The 17,602-nt window shown below is 47.7% G+C and overlaps 1 protein-coding gene across 13 annotated transcripts in view; it reads right to left on the bottom strand.

Moving 5' to 3' along the window:
* EIF4G3 (eukaryotic translation initiation factor 4 gamma 3) overlaps nt 1-17,602 on the bottom strand; it is a 147,697-nt gene that overhangs the window by 60,580 nt on the left and 69,515 nt on the right. For 6 of the 13 annotated variants that reach the window (XR_009729446.1, XM_061379486.1, XM_061379488.1 and 3 more), the window contains 5 exons: nt 16,379-16,474; nt 11,398-11,430; nt 3,570-3,590; nt 2,613-2,792; nt 1,954-2,068 (listed from right to left, as the gene is read on the bottom strand). Coding sequence is in view for 12 of the 13 variants with exons in the window: in XM_061379486.1 (XP_061235470.1) it covers nt 1,954-2,068; nt 2,613-2,792; nt 3,570-3,590; nt 11,398-11,430; nt 16,379-16,408 (379 nt within the window). In the remaining variant the exon portion in view is untranslated. The remainder of the gene's footprint in view (nt 1-1,953; nt 2,069-2,612; nt 2,793-3,569; nt 3,591-11,397; nt 11,431-16,378; nt 16,475-17,602) is intronic. The other 7 variants (XM_061379492.1, XM_061379493.1, XM_061379497.1 and 4 more) reach the window with 3 other exon arrangements.

Here is a 17,602-nt window from a genome sequence, read left to right as displayed (position 1 = left end):
CCCATGTCATAGATTTCCTTGCCTCCCAGAGCCATGGTGAGATACTGACAGTCCCTGTATGAACAGCAAGGATGCAACAGGAGGGAAGGGTGGATGAGCACAGGCAAACCTGCAGTCATCCACTTCCTTGGCTAACCCTGCTCTGCCTGGCAAACTCTGGGCACAATGGAGGGCTCCAGCTTCACCCACTGACACTCTGCAGACGCAGGAACATAAAAGCAAGCTGGGACTGCAAGGTGACAGTCTCTGTGCAAGAAACCAGGCGCCTTCAGGAGTGGAAAGGGACCAGAAGGGAACCTTCTCCTCATTACAGGAGTGAGGACAGACAAACGGCGCTAAGCAAGCAGAAAGCAAGAGAGCAGACCTGTAATGGCAGGAAAAATGAGGAATACCAGGCAATTTCCCCCTTTACTGGATCAGATTTAAAGAGCCAGAGCAGTATTTCTGCTCTTTTACTAGAATAAGCAAACAGGAACCAGCTGCCTTCTAATTGCTCTCCCTCCTTTTTACTCAGGAGCTACATAACCAGGTTTGAAGGCTTCGTGGCAGCCTGTCAAAGTAGTCCCATTAGCTCTATATACACCAAGAAAAGGAAAGGGAAGAAGGGAGGGGAAAAGATGACAAGTAGAAAAGCAGCTGAGGCTCTTCTCCCCTTTAAAAGGCATGTGGATTTGTGAAGAGCAAACATGCAATTCTGCCAGCAATAAGGGGTTGTTTCTGTTCAGCCTGGAAGGTGATCATTCACTTCTAAGGCTCCAACATACCAACAGCTAAAGCCTGAAGTTGCATGGGAAGCTGATAAAATCTCTGCCCCCCCAACAGACTACAGGCCGTGTGTGGGCAGGTAGCAATGAGACTGAACAAAATACCTCCAATTTGATATTGAGAGGTGAAAACCCTTAAAAAGCCCCCACAAAACATTACAACAGGGTGATGACTAGAATCATCCTGGTGGCTTTTCCAAATGTTCCCATAAATGAGCAAGGGAAGGTAAATAAAGAAGTGATAAACTTGACTGCAGGATATCTTGATTCTGCATCTCATTCAACTATAGCTTGCAGGAGGCTGATTTAAATACCAAAATACAGATGCCACTGAAAAGCTTACAGGGATTGTGATATAAATATGATATATCTTGTACATGGCACCACGCTGGAAATTACTACGAAAGGACTTGAATGTAGAAGAGGATTGCCAAGAGAAGAGGTGTCACAGGACACTGAAGGACAGTCCTCCACTGCTACACAGGGTCTGCAAGCTGGAACCCAAATGAGAGGGGGTTGTGAGGTCCTGGAGGAGTCAAGGACCAGTGAGATGCAGCCTTGGGATGTTTAGGTGCAGCTCTGCAGCTCAATACATGGGTGAGTCAATCAAACCTACTGACCATTGTGTGTCAAACAACCACAGCACACACATGATGTCAGGCAATCTCCCAAGCCTTCTGCTTCAGAAAAGGCAAGCCCAGGATTTGCCCATTAGAAGGGCAAATTTCAGCCTGTCCATGGGTTACAAACTGACTGGACTAACCTGACCTTCGCAGCATAGGATCGGTGAATCAAACCACTTGGCTCCTCTAAACACCAACAAAGGGGTGCGAAACATTAACTGCTGTGAGCTTGTTCAGGGCATGGCTCAATGGAAACCAGAGCTGCCCCTTGTATTCACAATACCTTAATAAATAATAATGCTTCAGCAGGGAATAACAAGTAGCCTCCATTCTTGCTCATGTGTGATTACAGGTAGCTCTCTCTGTGAGCTGCAGCCTATCCTCAAGTGCTCCCACAAACAATACTGTGTTACTGTGCATTTTCAGGATTGAATAGTAAGGGCTGTGACACAACCCAACTGAGCAGCTATCTGAAGTTCAAACACATGCTAATCCGTTTTGCTATTGTAAATCTTCGGCTTGACAACAGCAAAATACTTGAGGAGAATGCTCCAAGCAGAACTTACCGTAGGCATTGGGGAATTCTCCAGGACCTGGTCCTGGATAAAAGGGTCCTGGTCCTGGTGGCTGAACGGGATACTGCTGCGGGGGCCCGACATACGGAGGGCCACTGTGACGATACTAGGAGGAGAAAAAATAGCCATCAGCTTACATGGAGTTGGGCAACTTCATCCTGTTGCACACAGAACCTGTAATCAAGCCCCTGTATCAACAGGGATCTGATTAGCAAACTGATTAATTATAGATTGAGTTACTGTCAGAAGAACAGGAGAGAGCTAAAGCTGTGTCATCAACAGACGAGGACTCAAGAGCTGAAGCAGTAAATCCTGATTTCAGCACTGGTGTGTTTTTAAGAGGCCCAGGGTTTCATAGCTGCAGATCTACGAAGTCGATTCAGACACATTTATAGCACTGAACATTCTCCAGGAGCTCAGTTTCACACTGGTTTTGAGGGGGCCTCAAAACCTAGAGGAGTAATTTATTCTTCCTGCCTCCACATACACAACAACAAATACTTGATGTAGAAGAAGGACAGGGGCTAAATATGCATCTACCAGCTTCACTTCACACACACCCCCTAACTCTGCACCGAGCCTTGAGGAGATCCAGATGGAGCCAGCGTTGCTCTGCAGTCCTTTAGGTGCTGGGTTAAGGGGTTTGTTACCTGTGGTATACAGTACTGGGGGCCCTGAGGCATCGGGTAGGGCATTGGCAGGTGATTAACCATCATGATGTGCTGGTTGGTTTGATACACCGCCGTGGGGGTCTGCGCACCAGGACGGATGGAAGGGCTGCTGTTCTGGATGGTGGCTCTTGGAGGCTGGATCTGAGGCCTCTGAAAAAACTAGGGCAGGGGAGAGAGGAAAGAACTGGTCAGGCCTCCTGGGCAACAACTGGAAATACCATTGTGACATTAGAATTCTCATACTACTTTCAAAGGGTTGCCACGCATTCAGAAAACTGCAGGACAATTTCTGCTTCGCTCACCCTCCAGCCTTCCATTCACATGGAGAAGAAAGGTAAGGACCTTTAAACTCCAAGAGTGATGAGTTTGTAGCTGCTGGACTACACAGCTCAGCTTCCAGCGTGAACATTAAGAAACTGGCTTTTGTCACATAGAGTTTGGATAAGAGGGGTTGGCTGCCAAAACCCACCTTTATAAACGTGCTTGGGAATGAATATTCCAATAGAGCTCCAGAACAGTTATAAAGCCAGATTTCAGCAAGGCCAGGGGTGCCTCACACCTCTCCTTTACACAAACTGAAGCAGATGACTTGTCTTGCCCTCTGTTTTCAGGAAGGTGGCAACCTCTTTCCAGGGTGGTACCAAACTCTTCTACCACGTGTGCATGAAGTGATGCCCCACGCAGATGGACCAGGTCCAGGAAACCAAGCAACCCCCTGGAACACGCTCCATCCTCAAGCCTTACACGCTGGGAAAAGGCATCGGTATTCCTGGGATGGAGCATTCACGGCACTGGAAGACCTTGCTCTGGAGTCTTTGCAATCTTGAAACTCAGGTTTTGGTAAGATATGCATCAGACATCAACGCATTCACTAACGGAGTAATGATACAAGTGATAGAGACACTTATGCCATGCAGAACCAGGAGTTAAAATTACCTGTATAGGTCTGAATCCTCCCTTCAAGAACGAAGCAAGAAAGCAGCAGGAAACAGAAAGAAAGCCAATGGAACAGCTTACAGATCAGTAGGAAGGAATAGGATATAACATGCACCCTAATTGCACACAATTCCATTCACTTTGCTACCCTGCCTTGACTAACTTCTTAGAGGAACACCATGAAAAAGACACTGAACTGGCATCAAGGACTCTTCTACCTGAATCACAATGGAGGGGTCAGGAACTGCTGGAATAGTTTAATATGGAAGTATACAAATTTAAAGATAAAAAAGAAAAAACCCAACCAAACCATGGTAAACTGCACAAAATATGATGCTACAAAGATGCTATGGTTACTCTGCTCCTAAACAGCAAAGGTTTTCCTTTCTGGTCTCTTTCAGTGCTACAGAGACAGCAGATGAAGCAGAAACCCTTGTTCACATCTTGGGTTTGGTCTCCATTTCCACACCAAGACTGGAAGGATAAGAAATGCCAAGTATTTAAGTGTTAAGCAAAATAATCATGATTAGGCCATCACACACCACACTGAAGACTGCTGAGTGATGAAGTGCACTGATGGGAGTAGTCTGTGAGCAACTGCATCATGAGTGGGGAGAAGAAAAGAGAGGAAGGAATGAAGGAATGAGCTGGGCTAATCTGCACTGGCATTTAGGAAGAACAGGGTAGGGCAGGAGGAAGCTGTGATGCCTCTATCCTTGACATGACAACAAGCTCAACATGGTCATTCTGGTGCTGCTGAAGACTTTTTGACACCCCATAGCAAATGATGCCTCCAGGAAAGCCAGGGATGACTCCGTATCACAAATCCAGATGCTTTTACGTCCAGCCCTGTTCAACTGGATGAAGAATTGTCCCCAGCACAGTCCAAGTGTGACCTGAACCAGAAGGCAGCTGTTTGAGGAGAAAAGCTTGGTTGGGAGGGTGCAGAAAGGAAAGCAGAAGAGCAACACACTGTCTGCATTAACAAAAACTGTGGCTGTCTAGATGTGGGGAACCACAGGAGCATCACAGGAACCAAGGGCATATGCTGAATTGATGGGGAGAACAACCAGAGTCTGCAGTGTTTCGTTATCCAAAGACATCAGAAAGAGCAAAATCCTTTCTTCTTTCTGAATAATGACTGTTTCTAACCTGTTACACCAGAAGTGTCCCAGAGTGGGGCTGGAAAAGTCAACAGCCACCATGACTCCGTATTCACGCAGAGCGAAATGGGCTGGAGGCTGAGGTGGGACCTGCCTCTGCTGACAGTAACAGCATCCACAGGGCAGCACAGAAAAGCTTCACTGCAAGAGATGGGAGTCCTGCACCAGTGTGAGCTGCAGACGTGAGCTCTGCTCCTCAGGTCCCTGCTGCACCTATGAAACCTGCTACCAACAGCACCAAAACCATCAGAGAAAAACTTGCAGCAACAGAAACTCCTGCCCATGGAGAGCTTCCAGATGTTACCTGTTGGGGTAGCACCCTGAAGAAACTCTGTATCAGGATCACAAGCTGGCTCTCTCCTGCACTGGGACAGCAGCTCTGTGCACCAACACGGGTGGTGTGTGCCACAGGCTCACTCCTCCATTAAGCATCAACCACCCCATGGCAGTGGTTCCTCACTAGGAGTAGCACCTCCGATGAGGAAACTCGTTTTAAACCCTCCAGCCTCTCAAAACCATTCTGCACTGCCCACACCATTGCAGAGGTGGAGATGGAGAAAGAAGGAGGAGAACTCCATTACTATGAGGAAGACAGACACAGCAGGAAGAACAGCAGATCCATTATTCCAAAACAAGAGCACCAGATGCTTTTGGAAGAGCCAACCAGAGATCTCTTAGCAAAGTCTGAATCGGCTGTAGCTCCTCCACTAAACAACAGTATCAGGTACCATCAGAGTGCTGCACATCCCATTTTAGGTGGGTTTGACTGTTCCAAACAAGTATCAGCTGGCTGGCAAACTGGTTTCTGCTCTGTCCTTGCCCCTGTCCCTCCAAGGCTCAGCTAGCAACATTCATTCTTAGAAATGCTTCACTATTCTGACCTGGTTTGCTGAATAATTGGTTGTGTGAGGTCAAACAGATGCCTGCACAGGCAGTGATCACCAGTAACACTCCATGTCCCATAGGAGAACACTGGGAGATTAAAATCAGATCTATTTTGTCTCTTTTTCTTCTAAGAAGTGTAGGATTTGGGAGTGGAGCACACACAGAACCTACCCAGGACCTGAAGAAGGAATCCTGGGCCTCAGCAAGGCTTCTGATAGGTTTCATCCACCCTTCCTCGACTACCTCCTGCAAAAAGTCCTGCTATGTCTAATGATGGTCAAACTGGCTACACAGCCATGCAGCAACCAGTGCGGATCTGAGCCATGGTCCTCAGGTCACGGTCCCATCCCTTACCTTTCCAACTCAGTTACAGAGGAATTTCTTGGATCATCGTGGAGTCAGTAATATGGTGTTTAATGTCTCCCTTCTGAGGATTACTCCCTTGATACACTTATGGAAGGGCACAAGGAAACCCTTCTCAGACTTTGCTTTTATCAGCTGCCTCAAGCTCAACTCTTTCAGCCTCCTCATTTATTAAGCTCTCATCACAGAACCCCAGCCTGGTTTGTGCTGGAAGGGACCTTAAAGCTCACCCAGCTCCAACCCCAACACCTTCCACTGGAGCAGCTTGCTCCAAGCCCCTGTGTCCAGCCTGGCCTTGAGCACTGCCAGGGATGGGGCAGCCACAGCTTCTCTGGGCACCCTGTGCCAGCGCCTCAGCACCCTCACAGGGAAGAGCTTCTGCCTAAGAGCTCAGCTCAGTCTCCCCTCGGGCAGGTTCAAGCCATTCCCCTTGGCCTGTCCCTACAGGCCCTTGTCCCAAGCCCCTCTCCAGCTTTCCTGCAGCTCCTTTAGGTATCCGCTACTCACCTCCTGCCCACCCCTCTCAGCACTACCCTGCCATTTACCTCTTAGTCACTCCTTACATACAAACACTTCAATATCTATTTACTAACCATCATCTTCTCCTGCTTGATTTTCCTCCCACATGACCCTGTGTCAAAAGTCTGTTGAGGACCAGCCACACAAGAGGCTGTCATCCAGAAAAATCAATGAGCAAAGGGCACAACCTCCTCCTGCTCAACCACCAATGCATTTCAATTGATTTTCTCTTTACACTGTATTTCTAAGCTGTTTCTTCCAGTGAAATGTCTGTGGAGCAACTCCCCCTGTGCTCTAAAAGCTTCACTGGGAAATAAACCTGTGGGAAGAGCACTGAAACCCAACCTATGTGAAGCTCAGCCCATCTAACACAATGTGTGCAGGCCCAGCTCAAGGCTGGCAGCTGCGATGGCTCCACAGAGCCCTGCAGAAGGCAGCAGAGAAAGGGACCAAAGGGAAAGTTCAACAAGTTGTCATCAATGCTATCAAATCAAATCAAAAAGCACTGCTTCAATTAAGCTTCTCCTACCCTGGGACAAGCTTGTGATTAAGTTTGAGTCTTTTTATCCCACCAGCTTTCCTGGTGGGATAACCTGACCCTGAGGTGTCTGCACAGGTGATACAGCAGGAACCACATCTACTACTTACAGACCAGCACTGGCACATTGTATTTGATCCTTCAAACTCCAACACAGGGACCAGGGCTCAGCTGAGGAGCTGCAGCCTTGACACAAGAGCTGCTGCCAGAAGCAGGAGCTGCAGAAGGAAGCCCCCAGGTCCAAGTCTTCCTTCCCCAGTGGCCACCAGTAACCCAGTGCAGCCCTCTGGGCACAGCACACGACTTCCCCCCCCCCCCCTTCAGGTATTCCCAGTTTTATTATCTGCTAAATGATAAAACTGGGTGAAAAAAACCCTTTTTGTGTCCTCTGTGGGATTCAGAACTGGCAGCTCCAGTACAGGCTCACGGATGAAGACAGACATGACCATGGCAGCTGTTTCCACCCTCTTTCTAACCTGAGATGCTGCCCAAAGCTACCAAATGGTCGGTCTTGAGTCAGCTCAGGGAGTGCATTCCTGACCTCTCCAAATCACAAGGCTTTAGAACAACAGCACACAGCCCAGCCCAGCTTTCTGTTGTATAAGCTGTACCCAAAGGAACTGGAGTAACCCCAAGCTAAAACTGGAGCAAACTACACCAGCAACCTCAAACTAACTTTGCCTGCCATACCCAGCAAACTGATCTCAAATACAATTACAAGTCAGAAAGGGAACTATGACATTTCAGTTCATACTTCTTCTTATTTCTGTTTCTAATTACACTGGCCTCTTCTGAGCATCCATTTTAAAATAAGCCAGATGCTCCTGAAGTACTTCTTGAATTAAGGGTTATTCTACATTCTGGACTTTAGATTAGAAGGAAACTGCTATTTCCAATTGTGTTTCATGAGGATCAGAAGCAACAAAGTGACAGAAGATCCTTACACAGGGAGAAGGAAAAACAGGGATGCTCCATGCACAGAGAGAGAAATGGAGAAACAACCTAGGCAGGGTCACAGCTGCATCTGCTATGATTCTGAGTAAATCTCGAGCTGACAATGTATTTCAAAATCATAGGATCCCAGCCTGGTCTGGTTGGAAGGGACCCTAAAGCTCACCCAGTTCCAACCCCTGCCACAGGCAGGGGCCCCTTCCACTGGAGCAGCTTGCTCCAAGCCCCTGTGTCCAACCTGGCCTTGAGCACTGCCAGGGATGGGGCAGCCACAGCTTCTCTGGGCACCCTGTGCCAGCGCCTCAGCACCCTCACAGGGAAGAGCTTCTGCCTAAGAGCTCAGCTCAGTCTCCCCTCTGGCAGGTTCAAGCCATTCCCCTTGGCCTGTCCCTACAGGCCCTTGTCCCAAGCCCCTCTCCAGCTTTCCTGCAGCCCCTTTAGGCACTGGAGCTGCTCTAAGGTCTCCCCTTCAGGAGCCTTCTCTTCTCCAGGCTGCCCCAGCCCAGCTCTCTCAGCCTGGCTCCAGAGCAGAGCTGCTCCAGCCCTCGCAGCATCTCCATGGCCTCCTCTGGCCTCGCTCCAGCAGCTCCACACTGAAGCTGGGTCATGGGGAGCTTCTCACTGACCAGCACCCCCATGTCTTTATCCTCAGGGCTGCTCCATCCCTTCCCCACCAGCCTTGCGTTTGTGCTGAGGATTGCAGGACTTCGGTGCAGGACCTTGCACTCGGCCTTGCTGAGCTCCAGGAGGTTCAGACGATGATAAAATACCACCACAGAACACTCTGTTCAGCTCATTTTCTTTCCCTTACAAAATGAGACACTGCAGGGGTTTCCCGGGCATCCGTGGTACTGGAATCAAGGGTTACTGATACACATTTAATCAGGACCACTGCAGCTATTTACATTTGCCTCCGGTCACTCGTAGTGTAGCGTCCTGAATGTTCTCCTGTTTTCTCCTACACAGAATCTGATAACACTCTCTACAGCATCACCTGGCCATCACCCAGCAGGGCAGGCATCCCCATCCAGAAGAAAATCACTCATAAATTTGCCAGTCAACATCAGGTGCTTAAATCACACTAATGTGAGTCTAATAATACAGGAAATATCGTTAAAGAACAATCCATTATTGACTGAAAATGACCCAGAATCAATACGAGGCACACGTTAACACAATCACACTGGGACTGACACAGGAATCATTGCAAACCTCATTTTGCTGCTGCTTTTTGGAAGAGCACGTTATGTTGATGCAAGAAATATTCATGGCACTATGCTTGATTTACTCATTTAGTACTATTCAGGTTACAAAATCTCAGTCTCGAAGCCCAACTGCTTATGTTACATGTTAAAGGCTTCCCATGGGAGAATTAGTACTCCTGTTGGTCTCAAGCATCTTCTAAGTCTTGGGTTTGGGGTGAAGTGGGTCGGTGGCAGAAGTCCCTCTCTCCATCCCCACACCATGGGCAGAGAGCTTTGGATGAGAAGAAACAAAGAGCTCATCTCCAGCCCAGGTTTCTCTGGGCCTGCCCTGAGCCAGCACATGACAGCCAGAGCTGGGGATAAAGCCTGCAATGGTTTGCTGATGGTGACAGCTTCCCTCAGATAATTCACATGTAAGAGAGTCTGCAACGCAGTTAACCACCTAGTGATGGAAGTGGGAAAACACTGGGTAAAGACAAGTTCTAACCTGCAGGCAGGGTGGTAACTGCGTTCAGAAGAGAGTCTGAAATGAAGTTACAACAGACCAGTGGTAGAGGCACACCAGGAAAGCCACCAGTTGCTGGCACAGCCTCCTCCAAGGCTGTGCTGCCTCCAGCCCCGTGGTCCAAAACCTGCTGGCAGTGAGCTCAGTGAGACTATTAAATGCCTCACTCTGAATCAATCCATCACTTGCCTTTGTAACAACCTAGGCAAGAACACACCAGCTCCTGGATGGCAATGTGTGCTCAGTGACAGGCAAGGGAAACACAGACCTGGAGTTAAGGTCAAGAACAAAAGTATCTAAACAAGGTTCTAATTCTGGCATGCCCTGCGCTGCCCGGTCTCCTGCAAACATTCCATCACCACCGCTGCTGTCGCTGCAATCCCTCCCATGCACAAAGAGAATTGCTGCCTCTCTCACATGACATCTGCCTGGGAGCAAACAAGTGCAAATGCCTCATTCTGCTCTTTAAGCCTTTGTTTTGTCCTGCTCTGGAAGGCTGCCTGCCTCCACGCTGCTCTCTGAGGTGGAAGGACCAAAGATAATCAGCTCTTTGGGGTGGCTGTGCCCACTGAACACACTTACCTGCTCCCCTGAGACAGCACTTCCTCAAAGGTGCTCATCTCTACATGATTAAACTGCTCACACTAACAGGAGCAAAGTGAGAACAAAATCGTCCTCCTGGAACAAGGACTCAAGCCCCAGTCCCAACATTAGTGGAGTTTTATCTCCCTATTAACTTGGTGGGAACAACCTGTTCCTTCCAAGCCAGGAAGCAGTGACATGGGAACAACCAGACCTGGGAGAGCTTTCCTGCACTCCTCACACCATTTTTCCTCTCCTCCACCCCTCAGCAGCTTCTCTGTCCCCTCAAAAGCTACGAATGGCAGCAAAATCAGTGCCAGGGGAAAAAGGGTTTGCAAAGATGAATGTAGGAGTTGATAGAAAGACAGCTTTGGACGCCCTGAGCAGGACAGAAGGGATCTGTGCACTGTCCTGATGGTGAGGAGTCCTCTGGGTATCTCTTGACACCCTACTCAGTGCTGCCCATGAGTTTCATGAGCTATTCCTCATTTTCATTCTTCTTAATTAAGTGGTTCCTTAAAAAGTCCAAGTCTTGCAATGGGAACACTACAAAGATTCCTAAATGTTGGCTTTCACAGGGTAAGTAAAACCAACATTAAGCAACATAATGGTAACGGATCACCAGGCATATTGCACAAGAAAGGCATGGACTGGGAAGCCATCTGCCTTGCTGCTCCGAGTTTGAGAAGCAGGATTTTCTCTGGGATGTGAACTCCAAGTCCTGGTTAACATCTTCAGCTCAGGCAGCTTAACCAGCACCTACTTTGGGAAGTAGTTGGCAAGGTTTCTAGACTGTCTTGACTTCTAGACTGTCTTGACTTGACCAAGGCAAGCGAATCTCACCTGTACCTGGACAAGAACTCCTTGTCCAAGGTTCTCCTTTCCTATGGCAACAGCATTAAGTGGGGTGGTTCAAGAGTGCAGTGACACCAACAGAATTAGAAGTGTTACTGAGCGTTGCAGGCAGCTTGTTAGCAGGGTTATGCATGTGCTAGTATCTGCTAGGGGCCGGTTGCCGAAGCGAGCCTTTGCTCTGGGTTAGTGGGTGAACCTCCTCCAACCACCCTCCTCCCCCAGCAATTAGTTTAGGTTGATAACGAAGGGGCAGGTACTGTACCTGGTGATGGGCAGGTCGAGGCCCCGCTGCAAACTGAGGAAAGGCGGGAGAAACAAACACAAAAGGAAAGGCACAAAGAGTCAGAAACACCACAACGAAACCAAAATGTCACACTCTATGCAAAAATAAACCCACAAGGGAAAAAAACAACAACCACCACACAACAGTCAAAAGCTTTGCTGCAGGACAGCGACAGACAGGGACTGAGATATAACGAGTGGCTGGGGGGAGCACGCTGCTCGAGATGGGAGATTAACAGCCCAAGCTGCTGGTTGCTGGAAAGGCGCTCAGGGGATGAACACAGGCATTCCTTATCCTGCCTGGGGAACAAAATAAAGCCAAACCCCAACTTAAACCAAGCTGTTTCAAAGGTGGAGGTCAATGGTTAAAGCAGCTGGACTCAGAGCTGTTCCAAACGTTTGGTGGGAGCGGAGGATGGAAAACTCATGGCTGGAGAGGAGTAAAGAGCCAGGTAGGCACTGCTATATTGTCCTGCCAAGCGTGGGGAGGTCCCTGCAAGGCAAAGATGCAAACACACAGTGCCATTTGTTTCCAGCCTTTTGCTTTTAACCTCACAATCTAACCCTCCTTAACGAGTTGGAACTGTCACCCCCATCTGAAAGTGAAGACAGGTTAACTCACGGCGTCCCAAGGGAGCTGAAGGCATCAGTGGGTAGAGAGCTTGGATGGAGAACACGAGGTCCTGGTGCCCAGCCCTAAGCTCACTAAACCATTCCCCACCCGCTTGGGCTACCCGTGGAGGAAAGGAATCAGGCTTTCACATGCTTGGTAAATATTAAAAGCATTTCCCAATAAGTAACTGAGTGTTAGAAATAAAAATGAATGCAAGAAATGGAAAATATAAAGAAAGATGACAAGGGATGCTCTTGGAGAAGCTGAGTTAAGTATTTAAACCCCTCATTCTCAGTGTAATGAGCAGAACTCCGTGATGAAAGCAGAGAAATCTATTGATAATAGCTCCAGTAATTAAATGGAGCAAATGAAAGGAGATCCCACAGTGGCTTTTTACCCACCACAGCCTCTACCCATCACCAGGCTGTGATGGTTTAGTAACTTAATGCACGTGCTGAGGCACAAGGTACAGTCCAACTCTGCTCATTCCTACTACAGGGGCTCCTCATGCTTTACTCTCTGCCTGAGAAGAGGAATCAAAGCTGGTTACTAATTACTGGTTGTCTTAATAGGAGGGTTTTTCAGTAAGACAAAGTGGCTCCCTTGCAGCCCTACCTCCAGCTATTTTAATGGCATCAAACATGAGAAGCAAAGTATAAATATTCAGCGGTCTGGCTGATTTTCTCCTTTATAACCACTTTAATTGCCTACATTTAAGACTTCCAAGAACTAGGCTGCTAACACTGGTGTTTATATATTCCTTCTGCCTTCACCTCATGGTGACATTTGGGTGCAAAGTCATGAAAACCTTCGCAAATAAGAGTTTTTACAGATGTACTCTATGCCTATATGTGTGTCTATATAAGAGTTGTGTGCCTATACAAGAGTTTATAAGGAATGACCTGCACTGATTCACCAAATAGTCTTCCCGTCCTTGAAAACTTCCCCTAAACCTTACATTAAAGAAAAAAAGCAAAGCAGCATCATGTAAGACTGAAGAGCAGAAGGTTCTATTTTAATGGCAACCATAGGACAGAAGGAGTCAGAGACCCAGCATCCTCCTGAGGCTCAGGGTGTGAAGGATGGTGGCTCTGCCCATTGGTCCTACAGCAGTGAGAAACAGGCCCCTGGATGAGGAATGCACTGCAAGTCCTTATTTTCCTTGAGGAATAACTCCTCAAACCCACTTCCAATGCCTTGTGTTTGAGGATAGGGCTAAAGCCCACCCGAGGTGGGATGACAAGAGCCTCTCTGCAGGGCTACACACTCCATGGTACACACCAATGAGAAAAATGAGTCAAAAAGAGATTGATAGGGTGCTAAAACCTCGTGTTGCTTCATTTCAGGGTCAAGGTCCCTCTCTCATCACTGTTCCACAGGAAAGATTTGTTCTCACTGTGTTTAAAACAAGAGCTGAAATCTTGTACCTTAAGAAGCCAAAATATTTTCCATGGTGAAAAGTAAGATGTGTTACAAGGGGAAAAAATAAAGGAATAAAATAAAACTTCAAAGTTAGTGAAAAACACCCTCATCTATTTTGAACTGGTCACCACTGGCTCTTGATTTGCTTTTAATTTTGATTTCTTTTCATTCATTCAGGTTGATCAGATTTATTCCTACTTGAAGCTGTAAGCAACAGAACAAACTGTAGTCACTGCCGGCTCAGATCAGCACAGGCACTTTGGGCTGGTTTATTCCTCTGGCTGATGAAGGTAGTAGATAGAAAGGAAAACCTGATGGAACCCGGGTCCAGCATCTCTGCCACCCCACTCGTCCTGGTGCTGCCCTTGCTCCATGGACAGCAGAGTACACCCTCTACCTGCTGCTGCTTAAGCCTCCCTGACAATAAACACCTCTGCATCACTCCAGCACCCTCCTGATCATGGGGTTTTGGCAAATGTCCTAGAATTGGCCAGTTTGTGTTAAAATCACCTGGGGCTCCGGGCTGGCACGGGCAAGAGGTAATGGATCATGCTCAGGCGTGCTGAGTGATTCCCAATCCATTCTCCTTCCTCTTAGCTGGAGCTGTGAGATTCTTGCTATTGGAGCACTGCTATGGTGCTAACAGGGAGAAAACATGCAGCCAGTTGGACTGCAAAGGCAGCAGTCCTGGAAGGAGCAGAAAAGCCTCAACTCTGCAATTGCCAAAGGCCCTTGAATGCAGAAAAAAGATGGAGGAAGCTTCAGCTGCTCAAGGAAGCAGGGTTAGGATCAACCTCAGCTATGTACCCACAGCTGCCTGCTGGATGGGACTGTGCTATGGCAGCCCGGGGATGGCAAAGACCCCCTGTCACCTTCCTCACGCCCTCCTCACCCTCCCCTCGCCACCAAAACCAGATGGTTAAAAAATGAATGCCAAAATAAGAATTAAAAACCAAAAGGAAGTCAAGCCCAGAACGAAATGCAGGAGTAGCTCAGGATGGGGCCAGTCCTGCATTTGTTTTGGGATGGGGAGGTGGAATGAGATGTTATGGGTGCAGCTTTTAGTAATGGGGGTGGAAATGGTCACTAGCAGAGCGGGTGGCAAAGTCTGCACACAGGAGAGTTAAAAAAAATAACAGAAAAATGGCTGAGAGCTGCAGACAAGTTCTTCCTCCTTAATAACAGGGCCAAACTCCTACAATTTGACCCATTTTCCAACCAAATTCACTGCAGATGTTACCCGCAGAGCAGCAAACCCAGAGTGAGCCTGGTCTCTGCCCTACCCCAGTCAGACCCTCCCAGCTGCAATCCAGCTTTGGACTTGGTGTCACCACTTGACCTGCCAGGGCAGCTCATGCTTTTAGCAAAGCAGCAAACCCAGTGCAATGCTGTAGATCAGCCAACAAAACCCAAGATGTGGTAAAAGACAAACTTAATAAAGAAAGAAAGGATGAAATCAAAACAGTGCCATCGGCACAACCGCCTGCAAGAAGGAGTACAGTTTGTTATATTGCTTACAATGCAGTATTTTATCCAGCCTCTTCCAGCCAGGGACCTGTAAACCGGACTCTGTTCCAAAACCTTCCTCCTCTTCCAGTTGTCTGTGCAATGTATTGGCACTGTTCTGCTGGGCTGTCAAAAAAACTGGTTTAGAGATGCAGCTCTTCAGTCAGGTTTTCGCTCCACTTCTAACCATACCAACTTAGCTGTGCTTTTCAACAATTCACGATGATTATACTTACTGAGAAGAGAAGGGGGTTACCATCAGTATCCTGCATTACTGATCAAAATGAGGGGCTAAGGATAAAGTTGCAGGTGTCCACATCATCAAACTGGTGTTAACTGTTCATCAACACAGAGGTTAACGGGTCTCAGGAGTCACCCTCCTGCAAATCCCATGGAGGTGGAACCTCCAGGGCTGGGGCAAGCACATCAATGTGGCTGCACACAGGGAGGAAGCTTACCCTCTGTGTGTGAGTGTGTATATATATACCTGGACAACCAGAAGACTTCTGTCTTGGAGCCTTCAGCTGCCACCTGCAGCAGCATTCATCTTACTCTGAAAAGAGAAGTGCTGGGAATGGCGCAGTGGCTTTATAGGAAACCTGAAAGTGTTATGATGCAGATGTGGCTTTGCAAGAGGCACAGGGTTGCTGCTCCCTTGGCTAACTGAGGCTTGAGATGCCATGATGGCAAGCTACCGCACCTCCAGAAGCTGAGCTGAGCCCTAGGAGGGTCTCCTAACACCATGTGGATTTGTACTATGAGCAGAGATTCCGCTAGAAGTCCTACAGCAGCAGAGCAGTATTCCAATACACACACAGAAAGGAAAAATAAAAGATGATGGAGGACAATCAAACCTGAAGTTGGATGAAAAAGGGGCTCACCACAAAAAGATGTGGGTACCCTGAAGCTCTATGTTAAATGTGTGAGCACCTATGAGGTGCTAGGTTAGAACTGATCCAGTGGCACTGAGGCAGAAGCAAGGCCCAGAGGCCACTGGAGACTGAGTGCTGATGCAGAGAACCATTTTGGTTTCTTGACTTCATGAAATACTTCCTTAAAGGGGGAAAAAAAGGGGAAAAAAAAAAAAGAAAAAGAAGAAAGGAGAAAGATTCTGGCAATGAATCTAAACTCTTAAAATAAAGTGAACCTGAAAGCAACTATGCTAAAAATAAATGGTGTTATTTGCACGGAGATGAGAATCCCTCCATCGCTTCTCTTCTGATAAGCCACTTGAAAACGATCCTACCAGGAGAGCGTCTGAAAGATGCAGTCAACATTTGCCATTTGGAACGTGCTTCCAGTTCAGTAGAATACGTTTTCCAGAGAACTGGCCCAGTGCTACAGACACACACAGACACACAGAGACACACACGGACCAGGAAGAAAGAATGAAGGGTAGTGCGAAGGCGAGCTCCCTTACCGGCGAGCGGGTCTGAGGCTGCGTGTTCATTGTCTGAGGGGCTTGAGGGTACACCAGTGTGGTTGGAGCTGCATTCTGTCCTGAGGGGTAGGGAGCCTGCCAGGGAACAAGAAAAGTAAGTAACAAATGAGTGCATCAAGCAATTCATCCCAAAGCACAGAACTGAACATGTTATCAGGTGGACTGCTGATCAACACGGGGATAAAGGTGACACAGGTGATGCTGGTGCAGAAAACCTTCTCCATCAAGGGGACAACCAATGTGCCAACACTGCCCAAAGCTCCCCATTAAAACAGTACATCTCTGAAACCCACTGTGTTCAGACCCCCAGCCACGTGCTTCCCAAAAGCCTCCTCTGAACCTGCTTCCCAGGAAAGCTGGAACCATGGGTATTGCCGATAAATCCTCCGGAACAAGGCAAACACTAAGGAACAAGCTCCAACACATTTAACACACCCCAGTGCTGCTTGAAAGCGTTTGCAACACAATGAAAAGGGCCCCAAATCGTTACAGATGTGAGGCAGAGCATGGGCTGTGCAAACTGTTCCTCATTTCAATGGGCTATAACCATTTATACCACCAGATGCTCTCCCATGTTATGTGCCCGAAGTAACAATAAACTGGAGCTGTGCAGTTATGGGGAATGCACATTTTAACAAGACATTTGGAACTAACTCTATAGAGTTCTCCTTATTCTCTTTAAAAAAAGATTGTAACTCACCTTCTTTAAATTGTTAATAGTTTGTTATTGTAATGGCCTAAACCCAGCCTACAACAGCCTCCACTTTAAAGAGGCATCAGCCCAATTCTACATGCTGCCCTGTAAGTCCTGCACGACTCCTTTCCAAACCACTTCTTCATCCCCTTAGCTCTTCCCCTTCACTGTCCATCCCTCATGGTGCCAGCGCTGGATATTGGCAACCACGTAATAATGGTAACCACAGTCCCTGTTAACCCCCTGGTTACACACCATCAGATTTATCTGATGAATAAAGGAGCTTATTGGGTTTTCTCTGGGAGAAAGACTTTCGGCTCATTGTACAGATTATGCTTAAAAGCACTGCAATACTCCTCTGTACACTGAATTAGGATTTATTCACACCACAAGCTCTGCCGAAGAATCTCATCTTTGAATTTCATGGCCCTTGCATTAAAATTCAATAGCAGGTCTAAGGACTAAAGAGAGCTGCTTCAATCCGTAATGGGATATTGAGAGCAGAGGTT

This window comes from Neopsephotus bourkii, unplaced genomic scaffold (genome assembly GCF_033783945.1).
Source record: "Neopsephotus bourkii isolate Nb327-2 ecotype Australia unplaced genomic scaffold, CSIRO-AGI_Nbou_v1 NB_1778, whole genome shotgun sequence".
NCBI lineage: Eukaryota > Metazoa > Chordata > Aves > Psittaciformes > Psittacidae > Neopsephotus > Neopsephotus bourkii.
The sequence above is the reverse complement of the archived record's forward strand: the minus strand, read 5'-3'. Positions and strand labels throughout refer to the sequence as shown.